This window comes from the organism of the source record quoted next, unplaced genomic scaffold, assembly GCF_019419815.1.
Source record: "Pyrus x bretschneideri cultivar Hongxiangsu unplaced genomic scaffold, Pyrus_bretschneideri_v1 Contig13, whole genome shotgun sequence".
Taxonomy (NCBI): Eukaryota; Viridiplantae; Streptophyta; class Magnoliopsida; order Rosales; family Rosaceae; genus Pyrus; species Pyrus x bretschneideri.
This window is the reverse complement of record NW_025999424.1, coordinates 8,577,120-8,596,739: the sequence shown is the minus strand read 5'-3', so window position 1 is coordinate 8,596,739 and position 19,620 is coordinate 8,577,120. Positions and strand designations below refer to the sequence as shown.

Here is a 19,620-nt window from a genome sequence, read left to right as displayed (position 1 = left end):
AAGAGAGTAAACAACCATAGTGGTATATTAAGAACAAGATAATAAGGGAATAATACTTGGCCAAAAGGTGAGCAACATAGTTGGAAGATCTCTTGTGGAAACTTGCAAAGGGTTGAAAGCTCTTCCAATTGCCCTACAGTTTGATTTGGTACTCTTCAAGTAATTCAGATCAAAGGCGATCTTAGCAAAAAGGCCTTCCATTTGCATTTCATTTCACTCTTTTATTTCCTTCTTAATTTCTCAAATTCAAATCTCAGCCGAATAACTTAATTTAAACAAAAGGGTATAATTTGTGTTATTTTTTCCGAGTCATACTTAATGTAATTTAAATTCTGAAATGACGAACTTGAAATTAGGTGAAGAAAAGTTAGTACGCTACGATAGGCAACTTTAGTTATGCTTATGTACGCAAAAGATGCCCCAAAAGGCCCCAGAGGAGACAACAGTATAGGAACTAAAATTTATAATTAGTAGAGTTACGTTAGTTAATCAAGGCAGTGCAGTGTGTCTCATATTTTACCTGTGTTCGAATCTTTCCATTTTCATATATTAGATTTATTTTTTTTTTATATAAGTTTAAATTAATAAGAATTTTTATTTCTAAATGGTTAGATTGACACCCAAAGGACAATGAGAAAATAGGAGATATGGAGAAGAATGCCAAATGCAAAATGCCCAATTTTATTTTATTTTAATTTCGAAAAAGAAGAGAAAGGTACCTTTTCATGCGAAAAATAAATAAATTATAAAATATCTAACTAGCCGTTGCCAGCCGAAACCCACCGACCTACGCTCTCTCCGTCTCCTCTTCTCTTATTCCATCTCTCTCCGCTCCCCTCAACTCTCTCTCCCTCTCTCTCTCTCTCTCTCTCTCTCTCTGAAACCCAGAAAAATGTTCACCGAAGGCCTCGACGAAAATGCGATCAAATGGATCAAACAGGTACCCAAATCCCCAAAGTTCAAAAATTTTCGAAAACCCATGTCACATCTTTGAGCATTCAATTTCCAGTTTTCATTTTTCAATTGAATATTTGCAGGGATCAGAAATTGAAGCGCTAGAACAACAGCAACAATCCCCACAAGCGGTCCGATCGCCTCTTGCCGAGAAACTCACTTCCGACGCTTACCCAATATCGCCACTGCGCTTCGGCACCAACAGCGGCGGCGGCGGTCCCGCTCTACCTCCGCTGAAGTTCCACACTGGCCTGCTCGCGCCTCACAGCTTGGTGGCTCCGTGTCTAAGCAGCGACACCGATAACGACTACGATGACGGCAACGAGAGTGTGGCTTCGGTTTCTGATACGGGTTCGTCTGCCAATTACTTTGAGGAAGAGTCGAAGCCAATGGAGAAGTACTATCAGGAAGAAGAAGAGGAGATGTTTGGTTATAGGAATAAGCCAAGCAGTGTGTTGAATAGAGGGTTGTTGAAGGAGGGTCTGAGGGTTGAATTGCCCGGAAATTGCAGAAGATTTACGGATGGTGAAGTGGGTTTCAAGAAGAAATGTGCTATGAAAACTTCGACACCGGGTGCTGGCAATCAGGTTCTGAAAAGGGCTCAACTTCGAAATTTCAATGTAGGAATTGATGCAAAAAAGTTTATCTTTTTAATATATTGTATGATAATATGGTTTACTTTAGGGTTGTTTTTTGTTTAGTAGTTAAGTGTTTGTTTGTAAATTTTTAATCTATGTGTTTGTGGGATTTTTTTTGTTGCAGGGCACTGCCCCAAGTGGTGATGAATGTGGTGTACTTAGAGATTCAGCAGCAGACTTGGGAACTCCGAGTGCGCCTCCGATTTTCGAAATTGGGAGAGACAATTCGGGTAATGAGGATGAAATTCAAGGAGGGCAGGAAGCTTCTGAGGGGCTGAGAGAAAGCAATGCAGCTGAAAATTGGACCTGCCCATCAAGAGGATCAATGGGGTTCGATGGGAGTGTAGAGGGTTTAGCAGATTTGGATAGTGGTTCTTCAAAGCTTCTCAACTTGGTGAAAGGTATTGAATAAAGAGTGGTTTTGCTCTTCTTGTTTTGGTATTTTATGTGGACTGTGACTTTAATTTGATTCTTAACTTTTTCGTTTCGGGTTTTAAATAGTTCTTACATAATTTGACATTGTCTTCTGTAGAGTGAACAAGAGCATAGCTGGAGAAACAGAAACGAAAGTCCCTTCTTTGCAAGCCAGCCAATTAGACCATTCTTATTATAATACCAGGTGCTTCCACAATTGAATTTCATATGAAGGCAGATACTTGTTTACTGTTTCTTTTGATTTAGTGAAGTAAATGCATCAAAGATTCTGCAAACATATTACTTTTATCATTCTAAAGTCCGAGTATCCAATTGAATCATTGCAGTGGTCAATATGCCTGGCAAACCTTGGTTGCACATGAGGCATGCATACGCTTATGCCTACAAGCATGGGCAAGAGGCTGCACTGAGGCACCTGAATTTCTACGTGATGAGTGCCTGGTTCTTCGGAATGCTTTTGGGTTAGCTACATTTTCTTAATCCTAAATATTCAGTTCTTTGAAGTTTCATGGCTAGTTCTCAGGCTTTGATTGGTCACTGATTTACACTGATTATACAGGCTAAACACATTTTTGTTGCAACCCAGAGGAGCACAGCCACTAGAAGCAAAGACTAGTCGGAATACAGAACAAACTTTTGCTCCGAAAGCAAAGAAGGTGGTTGGAAAGATAAGAGTTGAAGGTATGATCTTATAAATGGATTAAAGTTATTAGTAAGATAGTGAATACTTGATCTTTAAAACTCCTTTACCGAATTTATTTTAGTTTCTTTATTTACAACTGTTTTGGGAGGCCGAAAATATGAAATGTTTACTCAATTATTTCTTGCCAGTAATAAAAGGTTTCTATGCCAGCATAATTTTATCCAAGGATTTTAGGTTTATTTTAGACATTAAGCTGATAAAAGTAGGCCACATTGTGTATTTGTATCTTAATGTAGTTTTTGAATGATGGCAGTGAGGAAACTTCGAGTAATACCAAGAAGGAAACTGAAGAGCACATATTCACTGCGAGGTGCAATGTACATACAAGCAGGGGCAGAATACGTCCGTCATGTTTCATCACTAGTAAAAACTGGCATAAATTCTTTAAAGTCATCGTCATTCTCGATTACACCAGAAGGTTTGTGCCATATGAAGAACCCTTTTTTGTTCTCAAATTTAATTTCCTCCAAAGACTTAATATTCAGCCACCATTTAATTTATATATTACAACCCGAGAAAGTTATTCTTACTGATTAGGATAAGAGATATATCAATGGGTAGCATCTCTTGGTGGATTTTTTGTGACTTATGTCTTGTGTTTTTGATAATAAAATTAATAGGCAATGTGAGTCTTGTGTTTTAATGGATGATTGAAACTTATCTTATTTGTGTGTGCAGAGCCACTTTCATGCATATTCAAACTTAGTAGTGCCACCAAAGAAACCGAAGTAGAGCCAAGTTCCGCAATTTGTTTGCACCCTGGAAGCGGTGATTACCATGTGTTGTGAGTTTCTGTTTTACTTTAACGGAAAGTAGCATGTTTCTAGGCTTTAGTGCTTTTCTGCTTTAATGAAATCAAAAGAAAAAAGTTGAACCCTAAACCCTGGTGTCAATTTAACCCTCATTTGAATGGATATGTTGGTAACTTGTGTTGGTACTTGAAGTTCTGTGGCATAGTCTAATTAATATACCAAAGTGTCGGTCCCCTTCAAGGGAGACTGGTTATGACTTCAGAGTTTCATATGATGTTAAATGCAGAAAAGATCTTACATGTCTATGTACTTCCAGTTTTCCAGAGAGTCAAGTGGATGCTCTTTTGGTAGAAGTTCAAGACACGAAAAAATCAGTCCAATGTCGAACTACAATTCCTATTTCATCCTTGAATGACAGCACCGTATGAATCCTTACCCTATCACCCAATGTTGATTTCTTAAGGCAGGGCAATATCTTTCTACCATCCGCATGTTATATGATGTGATTTTTCTTGATTATGCAGAGTGATAAACTTCGTTGGTGGCCATTATACCATGATGATCAAGAATGTATTGGGAAGATTCAGCTCAGCATTGGTAGTGTGATAACAAGTGATGAAGATAATCATATCAAGGTTTCACTTCTTCCATCTCTATTCATCTAAGAAAATCTTGTCACACATTTCATTTCTTCCCTGTTCAGTCTAAGAATTTGGCATTGCTAGGGTTCTCACCTGTTTTTTCACACATTATAGAGTGGACCAGTTGCAGAGACTCTAGCATATGATTTGTTGCTGGAGGCTGCTATGCGGGCACAAAACTTTCACTCCCGGAACCTATGGTTACATGGAACTTGGAAGTGGTTGTTGACCGAGTTTGCAGACTATTATGAAGTTTCCCAGTCATACACAAAGCTCAGGTATGTCGCAAATGTGCAATTTTTCAAATCTAGTAATTAGTGATTCTTTGCTTCTCCTGCAAACCAAAAAAAAAAATAATAATAATAAAATAAAAGCTTTGTATGCTCCTCTTTGTGATGGCACGGCATCATATTTTCTTCCCTTTGGTTTCGTTGTAGATATCTGTCACATGTCATGAATGTGGGAACTCCGACCACAGGTTGCTTAGAGCTTGTGAATGAGTTACTAGTACCTATAATAAAGGCCAGGAGTCAGAAATGTTTGACAAGGCAGGAGGTAGACTTAATACCAAGAATTTTTTTTTTTTTTTGAATTTCCCTGTGAAATAAATTTTAACTTCCTTTCGTTTTTAATTGGATTTGATCTTGTCTTCTTGCAGAAAAGTATACTGTTAGACTGTGAAAACCAAATTGAGAGTCTTTTGGCAAATGTTTTCGAAAACTACAAGTCATTAGATGAAGGATCACCCACAGGGTTCAGATCCTCGTTTGGTCCAACCCCAGAGTCTGCAGCTCCAGCTCTAGCTCCTGCTGTACAAGTGTATATGATCCTTCATGATATCCTCACTCTCGATGCCCAGACTATGCTACGCAACTATTTGCAGGTACATGAAAAATGTTAATAATTATTTCCTTATGTTTCCATGAAAGGACTTGTTAAATATATGAATGTTTCAGATGAAGTTGGAAGTCTCCAGTTTTCTTATCCTCAAATATTGATGACCTAACACAAGAGTGTATTCGGTTCCACCATGCAGATTTCAAGTGCTGGTTTATTACTGTCACTAGATTAGAGAGCTTATGACAATTATAAAACACTTGGGAACATGCCCAGTTATGCATACTAGAATACACCTGCGAACATTTTAGCTGCTATTTTGTTTTTTTCTTTTTCTAGGGGCAGTGTCTAGATGTAATTTTCCTCTTTAACAACTCAACATACGACCTAAATCAATGACTTCTTGGGTTTGTTTTGCACTTTGTTTTAATTGGAACTTACTCAGGAAAATAGAATTTAAAACCAAATGTATTTTTTAACAGACAGCAGCAAAAAAGAGGTACCGGAAGCATGCTCTAGACACTGATGAGTTTGTGTCAAGTAACTCTGAAGGCTTCCTTATGGACCCCATATCCATCTCGACAGCATATCTGAAAATGAAGAATTTGTGTATGAATATACAAAAGGAAATTCAGGCAGACATCAAAATCCACAACCAGCATGTACTCCCCAGGTACAGGCCTGTGTCTTTTGAACCTAATACTGTGATTCATTGTTCAACATTACACTTGGATTGATATTCTTGAATTTTTGAGTGAAAAATACTGAAATCTGACTTATTTCCAGTTCAATTGACCTCTCGAATATAGCTGCTGCCATTTACAGCACTGAGCTGTGCAGCAGGCTTCGAGCGTTTCTTGCTGCCTTGCCTCCATCTGGTCCACAGCCACATGTAAATGAGCTTTTAATTGCAGTTGCTGACTTCGAAAGAAACCTTGAGTCTTGGAATATCAGGTCTGTGAAAGCGATTTGGACCAAAATCCTTAATAGCATACAATTGAATAAATTTTTGCGGTTTGATTTTGTAGAACGAGTTTCTGTTGTTTTGTAGAGTGTACTTTAAATAATTTATCATGTCATGTTTTTTTTGCTTCAGTCCAGTGCAGGGCGGTGTTGACTCGAAGAATCTGTTTCACGATTACATAATGGTCTGGGTACAGGATATGCAACTTAACTTACTTGAACGTTGCAGGGCAGAAAAGGTATAACATCACTCCAAGAACTTATTATGTAGCTTACCATGTGTAGTCTATTCTTTGATGCTCTTGCTCACATTAGCGCAAACTTCCACTGAAGGCAATTGTTCAACTTGAGGAATTGCCCATAACTAACGTGATCTGAATAATGATTCAGGTGCCATGGTCTGGCGTGTCAACAAATAATTCCACCTCACCATTTGCTGAGGATATGTACGAAAATATCAGAGAGAACCTTATCCAATACGAGGTGGTACTCAACCGATGGCCTCAATACTCCCTGATTTTGGAACAGGTGGGTTCTCTGCCTCTCTCTCTCTCTCTCTCTCTCTCTCTCTCTCTCTCTCTCTCTCCCTCCCCCTCTCTCCCCCTCTTCAACACCCCCCACCCCCACACCCACACCACCCACCCCCCCCCCCCGCCCCCCGCGGCAGGGGCCCGGGCAGCAATGTCACTCCCTTATCTCATCCCTATAGTATTTATAAACGAGCTTTCAACATTTGTCTAAGCTGTTTTGTGGGCTCTGTGCAGGCTGTTGCTAATGTTGAAAGAGCAATCATAAAAGCACTGGAGAAACAATATAACGATATCTTGACTCCATTGAAAGATGGTATCCAAAAGAGGCTTAATATGCAGGTCCAGAAGCTGACAAGAAGACAATCAGTCGCAATCTACACCGTTCCTAATCAGGTGAGTTCTCCGTTGCAAAATTTTCCCATACAATGTAATGAAATCAGATGTAGCACAGATACATTTGTATGTTGCAATTGCATATGTTAATTTGTTTGTATATCTTATAAATATCTTTTATTTGTCAGCTTGGAACCTTTTTAAACACCATGAAGAGAATTCTTGATGTCCTTCATTGTACATTAGAAGACATCTTAAAGTCATGGGCATCTTTTCTGCCTGTCATGGGTGATAACAAGAAGTCACTGTTTGGGGAGCAGATGAATGGAATCACGGTTCTCTTGAGAACGAAATACAAAAATTACTTGCAGGCAACTGTAGGGAAGCTTATCAGCAATGTAAGTCTTTTCTTCTGGTTCAAATACTCAAACTTCTGTCCAACAGGTAAAAATTAGCAACGGTTTCTCATATATGATTGTTTCAGGTGCAAGCTAACCGTAACACAAGGCTGAAAAGGATTCTAGAGGAAACAAAGGAAGAAGATGGAGAGGCTGAGGTCCGCGAAAGAATGCATCCACTGAGTTCACAGCTTGTAGACTCCATCTCCAACTTGCATGAGGTCTTTACAAGCAAAATATTCATCACAATTTGTCGCGGATTCTGGGATAGAATGGGACAGGTAAATTAGAGAGACCTGTATTTCACACAACAATTAATTTCCAAATCTTCTCAATGCTGACACATTTCGATTATTATGTACTAGATTGTTTTGAAGTTCCTCGAAGGCAGGAAGGAAAATCGAGTTTGGTACAATGGATCTTACTATGCTCTCGGGGTAAGTGGCTTCAGATTGAAACCATAATTAACGTAATTAGAGGCAACACACTGAAGTACCTTCGAATCTCACTTTGTCTGCAGATATTGGACGATACATTTGCTTCCCAGATGCAGCGTTTACAAGGCAATGCACTGCAAGAGAAAGATCTTGAGCCCCCTCGTTCAGTAATTGAAGCCCGATCAATTCTCTGCAGAGACACAGAAAATGCTACAGATGCCTCTACCTACTTCTATGCTTAGCAGGAAGTGTCAGAATGTCTATATTTGTAGCACAAAATGTATATTGCACAATTCCTATAGTATTCATTCAATCTTATTCAATTTGTAATATAACTTTGCATTAAAATTCTTCATATTAATAAAAGCAATATAATTTTCAGAGTTTCTCTTCAAATTCTGCCTTGTTCTTCATTCCTTTTTAGTCACTACGTAAATCGAAAAAAATAGAAGGGGAAATTCCTGCGATTAACAAAATTATTACCTAAAACAAGTTTACAAGTGTTCCTGCACAATTCAGTCACGTTTGCAGGGCTTCTGTATAGGTGACAGAGTGATGGCGCCGAAGAATATATATAAACTATCATATGAAGGAAAAAGGAGCATAAAGTTGCTATCAAATTCTAGCGGGTAACTTTCTTCTATTTAGTCAATATAGAACGTTGATGAGTAGCATGACCATTAAAACTAGGAAAAAAGAGGAGGATATACATCAAACCGTAGGGAAAGCAAAATTCGTGCAACTGCACTTCGTTGCGGGTGTTGAATTGCGAATTTTATCTGTCACTCACTCTCAAAAAATGATGACCAGCACGATCATAATCAGGTACTCGTAAACTTCCTTCCCCTTGGATTTGTTGAAGAAGAGCTGCAGCCAACTGTAATGTTGCTTGCAGGCGTTTCTGTGGATCTGTTTCTATTGCTTCATTTGTACTAGTACTTTGCAGCTGTTGGTTTCCCTGAACTGCTGTTTGGACTGCGTGAGGCATTGCAGACACAGTTGATACATGCTGTCGCAGCTGCTGCAACTGTTGGACTTGACCAAAATGAGACGTTGACAGTTGCAAATTCAGCTGATTATTCTGCATATCAAATGTCTGGGATGTCCTTGGAATGTTGTCAGACTCATTCATTGTGTTTCGCCGTCTTAAATCTTCTCCAGTAGATGGATTTGGAGTTCTCCCAGGCTGCCTCTGCTGCTGCCCAATAAGAGATGATGGCAATTGTTCAAGTTGCTCTGGTTGCGGGGCAGCAGACATCATAGATAAAGAACCTGAAGATTGGATTTCCTGCTGCGATGAATTGCGGTTTCGAATACGAGAAATTCCACCTGAAATGCTCAACTGTTGTGCTTCCCTTTGCATGATCTTATGCTCCTGAAAATTAGAATCAGCGGCACTATTGGGCATTTGGGTTGGTTGAGTTCTGTGTGTTGAGCGAAGACCAGTTTGGCCCCGATGCAGGGCTTTCCATATGATGCGGATACTCATGCCTGTTCTCATTGTAAGAATCAGATCATTTCCAACACCATAAGCTGAACCTGAAAATGACACCGGTGGAGCTGATGTAAATGAATGAATAGATTCTGAAGGTGTTAATGGCTTTGTATATGATGTGTCCCGAGGCAATGACAATAATCTCATATCTTTTCTTTCAGGTTCTTGATGAGGGGATCAAAAATTGGAACTAAGATTCTCTACTCTCAAAACAACACCGGAGATGCTGAGATTCCCTGGTACCTTCAGCACTTTCTCTGAGAAGTCCGATGGGGGCACAAGAAACAAGGTATTCTTGTCATCTAACTTCGCAACGGCTGCTCGCTGCTTTTCCCCAAGATAATGCATAAATTCATTGTAGTATCCGATATCAGCATCACTTTGAGGGGCAAATAACACAACCCAAGCACTTGCTGCTTGATAGTAATGCTTCAAAAGCATGTCTAGATCAGTCCTTGCAGTACAATCCAAAAATTCAGGCCTGCAGCAGAACATTGGTGATAATAATGGTTTAGATCCAAAACTTTGATTACCATCATGCGTTACAAAAGGTTTGAAAATATGTATATTGTCTTCAGAGCAGTGGAAACTAGTCTATCTAGATTACATTGTGTAATTCTGAATTAGACACACTAAAACATCAATAAAGTATAATCAGGAACTGAATTGACAAGCGGAATTAGACAAAAGTCCACTCAATAAAATTACAAAAACAATTTGATTGTGTAGTCTGTTAATCAATCAATGTTGCTGAAATTCAATAAAATTGGGTCACCTAAGCATAGTCCTTTCCTTACTGGGAAAAAACAACGGAAAACAAAATCCCTTGCAGCTAATGGTTGAATATTTGATACATGAACCAAAATATCATGCAGCCAGAGTCCTGTGAACTCTCAAATGCATGAAAAATAAATTGGAACTCTTCCATTTCTGACAAAACAAAATACACTGCAACAAAGTAATTTGCCAAGAGTAAAAAAGTTGATAAAAATGCATATTGCGCATTTAATAAAAATGGCGTGCTACTAACGGACAGGCAACAATCACAAAGTTATAGTAATCAGCCACTGTTAAAGATAAAATACAACAGGCAAAAGGTAAATATAGCCTTTTCAGATTCTTGATTTTATTAGTTCCACTTTTTTTTTTTTTTCTCCCAGCCAATGATTCTGTTCAATTAATCATGAAAGTAAGCAGAAAATTTGAGTTACGGAAAAATATTTTACTACCTACAAAGTGATGTCAAGGAGTTTGTCCACAGGAAAGCAACGAGCATGACAGACAGGAGTTCCTCCCTTTGCTATAGTCCGTTCCCATTTCCACACATTGAAAGAAGGCTGATCTGATTCAGGAGTGAACCTTCTCCTATCAACAGGATTTGCTATCTGAGAACCCGAGCTTACCTCAAAATCTTCATAAGATTCTTTCCAGCAGTCACCCCTTTCTCCTAGAGCTAGATGTAGATTCATTGGTCGATAAGGTAACTGGTTGTAACCAAAAGGCCCACCCTCAAAGTTTCTATTGGAACTGTCAGCTTGGGAAATATCAGAGTATGACCTAGAAAATCCATGTCTTTCTGGGTTGCAGTGAGATTGGGGATACTCTGGAAGCTCTTTGTTCGAAAGAAAAGACTCCGTCTTCATTTTCTTGGCCCCACGAAAGTAATGAATATCTTCTGGCAAGTCCCATGGTTCTTCATAAGGTTGAATTGTCTGACGAAATCTCTGTGAATAATAATGTAAATGAGCATATTTCTCTCTTTTAGGACTAGCCTAATGAGCATACATATCTTCTGATAGTCGTAGTTCAGACCCCATTTCCCCGTATCTCCTCTGTTCAAACGTATTGCTTTCACCTCTCCATAAATTCCCTTTCCTCTTAAAACCACAGGGATCAGAATCACCAGCATCAAAATCTGGGAAATACTGAGGGGATCTGATGTTGGGATTCCCTGTGAAGCTCCCAAATTTCGTGCCCTCCCAAAAATACTCAGATGATCCTGAGCGACCATTCACCTGAAAATGTGGGGATGGAGGGACATTCATTGAATTCCTTCCACCGTTTGCTGAGCCTGTTTCACTCTTTGCAAAGCAAATATGTATCTGGGGATTTCCAAATAATCTTCCCTAAAGAGCTTCTTTTGCTCTGCATGCTGACATTTCACTCCTAAATAGCACAAAAGCATAACTACAACCAGGGAATGCAGAGATCTTCTCAATCCCACCAAATGGTGAGAAAGCTTTCCTTAATATCATTTCGTCCACCTTCAATAAAGCAGGAAAACCTATCCATAAAACAGCGCACCAGGCTCTACATTCTTATCACTCATATTGGATTTTTCCTGATAAAATTGCTCAGGACTATCCTGGCGTGCCTGAAACTCTCTTTGCAAGAAAGATGATCCTCATGGAGCTGAACGTTGTTCATCTTGACGTTGGGAGTAACCACCTTCATGCGATGGTGCTGATGATTTATCCTGTGATTAAAGATTCATAAAAGTAAGAACAGAATGAGCTTATACAACGCATATAGAAATGTTGATTCTAACTTTGAACCATTAATTCCGTACTGTTTCTCATATGTAAGTTTACTACCACCTTGCCAAATGTAACCAACGGGTGCAATCTTATAAAGATTACTCCAACGACCAATGTATGCTGAACATCCTTTTCGACCAGCTCATGCATTAAGTGTTCTTTCATAACCCATCTACAGTGCATCTAAATATATTCAACATTAGTATTGCTGTTATTCAATTTCCCTTTTTCTTTTTGGATTAAACTAATACTATTTTAGACATCCCTACTGAATTTGTATTCCAAATATTCTTCTTACTTCTATATTCGTGCAAATTATCCGGACAGTCTCGTGTAGAAGACACACATGACAAGTACACACAAAAGTTAAACCAAGGGACGACGGACGACTTACTACGAGATGCACTCAGACATTAGAAAACACTTAAAACAATGCTGGTTCACATCCTACAAAATTTAAACATGCTGTGGTAACTGCTAAATGTGTGTAATTATTCAAATCAGAATAGATAAGTCAGCACAAGAAATCAACTAGAACAAATTACATCTGGGTGCTGTGAATAACATTTCATGACTCGAAACACAGTAAATCATGCTAGCAAAGAGTAAACAAACACTTGGTCAATAACTGTTACAGATTTTTCAATGAGTGTGAGAATCAAGATTGTGAAACCAACTGCAGGAATATAACACTGTTTACCTGGACTAAACAAGTGAACAATCGAAGGAAAGACAAAACTGCTCTAAACTGCACTGGCCTCCCAGGGCAAAGAATGTAAATATAGGCAAACATCTATCAGGACATGCTTTTATCTGGGGAATTCAGTAATGTGCTCAGATGTTCCAACCTGCAATGCGATTTAAACGTGCTCCAGCTGTACTGATGTGCTAAAATTGCTCAGGACTATTCTGGCGTGCTCGAAACTCCCTTTGCAAGAAAGGTGATCCTCTTGGAGCTGAATGCTGTTCATCTCGACGTTGGGAGTAACCTTCTTCATGCGATGGTGCTGATGATTTATCCTGTGATTAAAGATTCATAAAAGTAAGAACAGAACGAGCTTATACAACGCATATAGAAATGTTGATATATGATGTATGATTCACATCACCAATTTTTATGCTAAAATGGTCTCCTTTTATTAGACTCCAACATCTGGAGATAAGGTTAAATTCTTACCTAGTAACAACTCCATATTCTGTTATTTCTGTCAAATCACTTTTTTTTTTTTCCTTTATAAACTTATTGATGAGGCAATTAAATGATTTTGATGAATATCTTACCGCTCTCCAATTTTGTATGCTTTCTTTTTTAACAAGGAGGCATATTCAATCTCTCTTTTCAATAGGCCAAAACTATTGTTTAATATCTATGGTCACAACTATTTTGAAAAGGTCATTACAAATTTCCAAGGTTGCAAGGTAGATTGCAAAAAATTATGAACAAGAGAGGAAAATAAACAGATAACGCAGAAAGTAACAAATGGTGAATTCAAACATGCGTATTTAAAGTCCATTTGTCTCCATAAATAGCATAACATAAGGTATTCCTTTGCTCTCTCAAAGATCTAACAGCATGGTCTAATGCTATTTGCTCAAAGCTCTAACACTCGAGTAGTAAAACAGATTGATTCCTATAAGTTTTCTCTAGTGTGGGATCTATTCCTACCAAACATAGTAACCCCTGAAACCTGTTAATTTCAATTGAGTAAATGGGCTAACAATCACAACTACCTTGAACATTGGTAGTTTAGCACCCAACCCAACCCAATTATGATTTGCAGTGAGAAAACTATCAACCCCAGCATTGTTGATAATATGTGCACTGTGACCTCCAGTTAGACAAGAATTGATAAAGGGAAAAAAATGGTGTGCTTTGCCCTTCTTTATTAAGTAGCAATAAATTACTTACGGGAGGTTTAGGATATGCTAGCCACGGCATAAATGCCCCTGCCATTTTACATATTTTGCAGTTAAAGCTCAACGTGTCCAACTTGTAAATGGTTTCCGGCTACTCTTATGCAAGGATACAAGGAAAAAGAATTTCCTGTGGCTGTTCAACCTTCTTAGATAGGCAAGCAACCCATAATTATTATGTTTAGTCACAAGGTTTGTCATTAAACACATGGAAAGAAAAGCACGATTGGGTTGCATCCCCTTGCATGTGTTTCACCTTCAAAGAATTAATTTTGAAAGTATCAAATGTGTAATGCTAGGAATGATCATACTGAAAACCGCAGAATGAGAGCAAAGAACATGGCTTTAGCCTTAGAAGTGCGCCCCATTAAAAATGGACTTAAATTTTTTGTTGTTAATTGTTGTAGACATTAACATTGCTTGCCAGTTCTCCAAACTGCATGGAATTAATAAAGGCATAACTCCGATCAGCATGGAATACCACGCTTTCTAGTTCTCCAAACTGCAGAAAGGGGATTAATGAGGTCGTCCCCTATGATTCCATGTGAAAGGTTACCAAGCCAGAGGTTCCGGGACGGCGGAGCTTTCCCGTTTTTGGAGTCCAAACGCCGCAGCCCACGCCCACCGCCCACCGCGACTCTTTAGTGGGTGCTCCATCCAAAACCCGTCCCTTCCTCCTCCTCGACCCGCCTAATCATCCACAACCCGAACAAAAAACGAATTCGAAATCAAACCCCAATCACAGTGAACTATGACCTAATAAGATGATTTCATCTGAAAAGCAATCCAATTTTCTAGGGTTTGTGATAGTGAATTGATCGAAACACTTACCATAGTAACTTTTGAGTGAAATTTAAAGTGATTCCAGCAACGCTTTTTGGAGGGAACGTGTGAGGTGTGAAGCGATCCAAATTCAATGCCTTCTCGTTTTTATACTTGGAGCAGTGAAAGATTGCAGTGACTTGATGGGCTAGATTCCCGCGGTAAGGTTGGTGATTATGATTGGGCATGTTGTTACCCAAAAATGTGTCCTTTTACTAAAAACGCACCAATTGGGGCCATTGATAAATAAGGCTAAACTCCTAAGCACCCCCTCTTAATCCAGTCTATTAATTTCATTTTGATTTATTTAATCGGATGGTTGGAAATGAAAAAAATGTACGTGATGCTAAAAATAGTGTTTGAAAATTAGCCTTGTTACGAAACCATTGGCTTTTCAATGTTTTGTGAGCTTTCCGTTTGTCGATTTTATTATTTTTTGTATTTTTTAAGTTTGAGTAGGAGTTGGCTCGGACATATTTTAAAATTTCAACTGAATCGATTGAAATAATTTTGGTTCGATTTGATTTAAACAAATATCACTAGGGAAATCAAAACCAACTAATTTTGGAAGATTTGGTTTGATTTGGTTCGAGCAGTATTAAGTCCAGTTTTTTCTTCTGTTGTTTTACACTAAACATTGTAATAACTATATGTTATATTAAAAAACAAAAAACAAAAAAACAAAAAAAAAAAAAAAAAAAAAAAAACCCTCATCTATCAATGTGCCACGCACTAATTGATTTTCAATGTGAAATTATTTTGATGTTACAAAACAAGTACTGAGTTTAAAATGTTTTTCTCTATAATGTGATGTCATCAAGGGCTTATATGAAAGCCCTCGAGGCAAAACCTTATATAATTTTCATTTTCTAAATCGTGTAATTACCCTAAATCCAACATGCAAACTTCAAAGGGTTAACCACAATTTATGTCCTCTAGTTTTGGTGTAATTACAATATCATACAAAAATGTCTCAAAAGTATAATTAATCGTGTAATGAGAAATCCATTCTAGACTCTAGTAAGGCTAAATATCGTTCAAGAGGGAAGAAATTTGCCACAAAATCGTGCCTTCACAATTATACTCATCCACATGATATGAATATCCAAATGAAACAAAAAATAAAAATTTTGAAATAAATAAATCAAAAAATTCGACTTACGTACAAGTTTTTCTTTTTTTGGAATAGCAGCCATATCAGGGAAAATAATACATCCTTAATGTTGAAATGTTACCAGGCATGTGTTTTAGGTTGATAACAAAAATAAAGGTTGAAACTTTGAACATACAGATTTGATAAAATTGCAGAGAAATTGAATGCAGAAAGAAAGACGAGAAAAGTTTCTTTCTTGATTGAAATCAAAGAAGCTATTACACGGTTATAAAACCCTAACTTGGTCAGAAACTCAGAACCTACAAATTAAGGAACAAGGACTCATCTCTAGCCATTCAGGCCATCGGAGGCTATGATCCTTCCACTTGAAAACAGATCCAATGACATAGTATGATTCCTAAGGATAAGAATACCAGCTATGAAACTTACTAAAAACAGAAAGTAAACTAGTCGTTACAATTTAAAGACTACCGACTACTACTAAAAATAGTAAGTTCTTCATTTCTTCAATTTCATCTTCCTTTTCAATTCCAGCTACTTACTGGCTTAATTCTTAACAGGTGGGATTTAAGTTAGTATGTAGCTTAATTCTTAACAGTCTCTCCAAAGCTACTTACTGGCTTCACTCCAAGTTTCATTCTCAAGTAATTGAACCTGTCTTTAGGCAAAGCTTTTGTAAAAAGATCTGCAAGTTATTCTTCACTCCTGCAATATTGCACATCAATTAATCCTTCCTATAATGCTTCCCTTATAAAGTGATACTTCCTATTTATGTGCCTTGTTCTTTGATGAAAGACATGATTCTTGACCATGGATATTGCAGACATGTTGTCACAAAATAGTGGAGTTGCATCAGTTTGCATTTCACCAAAATCATTTAAAACAGACCTCAACCAAATGGCTTGAGTTGTTGCTTCTGCTGTTGAGATATACTCAGCTTCTGCAGTTGATAAAGCAATAGTGTTTTGTTTCACTGAGGCCCATAATAATACTCTACTTCAAACTAAATGCATATCCAGATGTGCTTCTACTGTCATCTTCACTTCCAGCCCAATTTGAATCACAAAATCCAATTAGAACTGCCTCTTTGTCTCTTGCAAATTCAATGCCATAGTTGAGAGTGCCTTAAATCTATCCAAGGACCTTCTTTGTTTTCCCATGTGTTTCCTTGTGGGACCACGCATGAGTCTTGATAATAAACTGGCTGCAAACATAATGCATGGCCTAGTTGTTGTCAAGTACAACAGGCTGCCAACAATTTTTCTATTAGGTAGAGAAATTGAAACTTACTTACAATCCTCAAGTTCAAATTTCACAAAAAGAAACTTTCATATTTGCTTTGATGAATAAACACCCCCTTATCAGATTGTAGTACTCCCATTCCCAAGAAATGATGAAGGAGTTCTAAATCTGTCATTTCATATCTCAGCATCATTTCTTTTTTGAAATCACTGAGCAACATATCACTGCTACCAGTATAAACAATATCATCAACATAGATAGAGACAATGATCATTTTCCCTTCTCCATCAATTCTGGTATATAGAGTGGCTTCACTAGTGCTTCTTTTGAAATTGCAGCTAGTGAGGTAGGTATCAATCTCACTATACCAGGCTTTAGGAGCCTATTTTAGGCCATATAAAACCTTCTTCAGTTTGTAAACCTTATGACTTGTATTTTTCACTTCAAAACCTTCTGGCTGCTTTGTGTAGACCTCTTCCTTAAACACTATACCAGGTTTTTGTGCATACCTTTTTACTACAAGCCTAGCCTTGTGTTTCTGGACAGTCCTATCCAAGTTTAGCTTGGTTTTAAACACCCATTTTACTCCAATAACATGTTTGTTTGCAAGTCTTTCTACTAGCTCCCAAGTTCCATTTTTCTCAATTGTTTACATCTAAGCATTCATTGCTTCCTGCCATGCTTTATCTTCAACAACTTCATGATAGGTTTTAGGTTCAATTATGTGCAAGTGACACCTAGCATAGATTTATTCCAAGCTTTTCAACTTCACAGGTGTGTTGCTTGGTGTTGAACTTGAACTTGAGCTTCCATTGTTACTCATAGAGACATGATCATCATCAGAGTTTATTGATTTAGACTAAGAGAGTCATTACTCTGAGCTTCAAAAGATGACCCAGCAGCTTCACTAACTTGAAAATTACCATTTCCAAGATTCAATGGTAGGGTGATTCAACCTGCCTATTTTCCCAGTTCCAGGACTTGTTCTCATCAAATAAAACACTTCTTGAGAGAACAATCTTTTCAGATTGAAGATTATAGGCCCTGTAACCCTTTTCATAGCTGTCATAACCTATGAAAACTCCCTTACTAGTTTTCTCATCAAGCTTTTGTCTAAGATTTGAGGGAATGTGACTGTAGTAGATGCTTCCAAATATTCTCAGGTGTTTTATGTTTTATACCTGGTTTTCTTTCTGTAAAGGCTTCAAATGAAGTTTTGTCATTTCCTTTGGTAGTGTAACACCTATTCTGCAAGTACATAACAGTGCCAACTGTTTCAGCCTAAAATCTCACAGGAATCTTCTTCTTTATAATGGATCTTGCCATTTCTCCAATAGTTATATTCTTCTTCTCAGCAGCACCATTTTGCTAAGGAGAGTAGACAATAGTCAACTGCCTCTCCATACCAATATCATTGCAATAGCTTAGAAATTCATGTGATGTGTACTCTCCACCTCTGTCACTCTTTAGTATCTTCAATTTGAATACACTTTGCAGTTCAACAAATGCTTTGAACTTTTTGAAAACATTCGACACATTAGCCTTGTTTCTAAGAAAATATACTTAGCACATTCTTGAATAATCATCAATGAATGTGATGAAGTACCTGTTTCCACCTATGGACTCATTTTGCATTAGACCACACACATTTGTGTGCACAAGCTCAAGTGGATTACTCTTCTCTGTGACTTTTACCATATATACATCCTTCACATACTTCTTTCTTTTCTGAGAACTCAGGTAGTCCAAGCACCATATTGGTTTGCTGCAATCTTCCTTAAGCCTCCAAAGTTCAAATGTCCCAATCTCTTGTACCAAATCCATGAATCTTCTTCTATTGATGCTCTTCTTGCCATTGAGTTTACTAATTCCAATGACAAAGGAAAACACATATTGCCATTTATGATAACTTTGGCAACAACATTGTCAAGACTGCTATTATCACATATCATAACAACATTTCCTCCAGATAAAACATAGTATCCATGTTCCATCATTTGACCTACACTCAACAAATTTTCATTTATACCTGGAACCAGCAACACTTCATTTATGTATCTTTTTCCTTTTTTTTGTTTCAACAAGTGTTCCTTTTCCTGTGGCTTGAACAAGATCACCAGTGCCCATTTTCACTTTGCAGGTCACTGACTTGTCAAGATTGATGAGTAGAGCTTCTTGAGAAGTCGTATGATTGCTGCAAGCACTGTCAACAAACCACGCAGATTTGCTTGGTGCAATTGAAGTTGCATGACAAACATAGAACATTGTTCCTGTGATAGTATCTTCTTCTTTTGCATAATTTGTAACCTGCTTACTATTATCACAATCTTTGGTTAAATGACCAAATCGGTTGCACTTACCATATTTAGGCTTCCCTTTGTATCTGCATACACCAAAGTGATATTTGTCACATACTTGGCATAGTGGTTTCCTATTTCCATGACTACCACTAGGTTGCTTGTTGTAAGAATTAAATTTGTTGTTCCAATTTCCTCCACCAGAGTTGTTCCAATTGTTACCACTGCCATTGTTCTAGTTATTTCCTTGAGGCCAATTTTTTCCCTTTTTGTTTTGCCCCCATTTTTGGTTTGGCTTGCCTTGTGACCCTTTGAAGTTTCCTGTAGCATCCATTTCCCCCAACTTTAAGACTGTTAAATGCTCTCTCAATGCCTACATACTTGCCTCTTACATCATGAAAATCTTCTCTGTTGTCATAGACCTGAACTGAGGCTAACAATTCTTCTATTTTGATTGTGTCAAGATCTCTAGTTTCTTCTATAATAGAAACAATGGACTTATATCTCCTGCTCAAACTCATTAACAATTTTTGAACAATTCTTTTCTCGGTCACATCCTCTTCTAGTGATTTCAAGTT

At 37.8% G+C, this 19,620-nt stretch overlaps 1 protein-coding gene and 1 pseudogene across 1 annotated transcript; one reads left to right on the top strand and one right to left on the bottom strand.

Moving 5' to 3' along the window:
- The first annotated feature begins 779 nt into the window (after positions 1 to 779).
- LOC125474774 lies at positions 780 to 8,002 on the top strand. Its single transcript, XM_048578751.1, has 22 exons — positions 780 to 940; positions 1,038 to 1,574; positions 1,717 to 1,993; positions 2,127 to 2,211; positions 2,354 to 2,488; positions 2,587 to 2,708; positions 2,984 to 3,148; positions 3,409 to 3,514; positions 3,799 to 3,904; positions 4,007 to 4,117; positions 4,238 to 4,401; positions 4,561 to 4,678; positions 4,782 to 5,006; positions 5,443 to 5,633; positions 5,747 to 5,914; positions 6,057 to 6,162; positions 6,314 to 6,451; positions 6,688 to 6,846; positions 6,975 to 7,184; positions 7,271 to 7,465; positions 7,550 to 7,621; positions 7,705 to 8,002. The coding sequence occupies exons 1-22, from the start codon at positions 893 to 895 to the stop codon at positions 7,861 to 7,863; spliced, it is 3,597 nt and encodes a 1,198-aa protein (XP_048434708.1). The 5' UTR covers positions 780 to 892; the 3' UTR covers positions 7,864 to 8,002.
- A 303-nt stretch (positions 8,003 to 8,305) lies between these two features.
- Positions 8,306 to 19,563, bottom strand: LOC125474773 (annotated as a pseudogene).
- Between the last annotated feature and the right edge of the window lie 57 nt (positions 19,564 to 19,620).

Excerpts from the sequence above, each read along its gene's own strand:
- LOC125474774 (XM_048578751.1), top strand. The coding sequence starts at position 893 with ATGTTCACCGAAGGCCTCGACGAAAATGCGATCAAATGGATCAAACAG. Across the intron at positions 2,212-2,353 it reads CATTCTTATTATAATACCAG|TGGTCAATATGCCTGGCAAA; the intron begins GTGCTTCCACAA and ends GAATCATTGCAG. Across the intron at positions 7,185-7,270 it reads TAGGGAAGCTTATCAGCAAT|GTGCAAGCTAACCGTAACAC; the intron begins GTAAGTCTTTTC and ends TGATTGTTTCAG.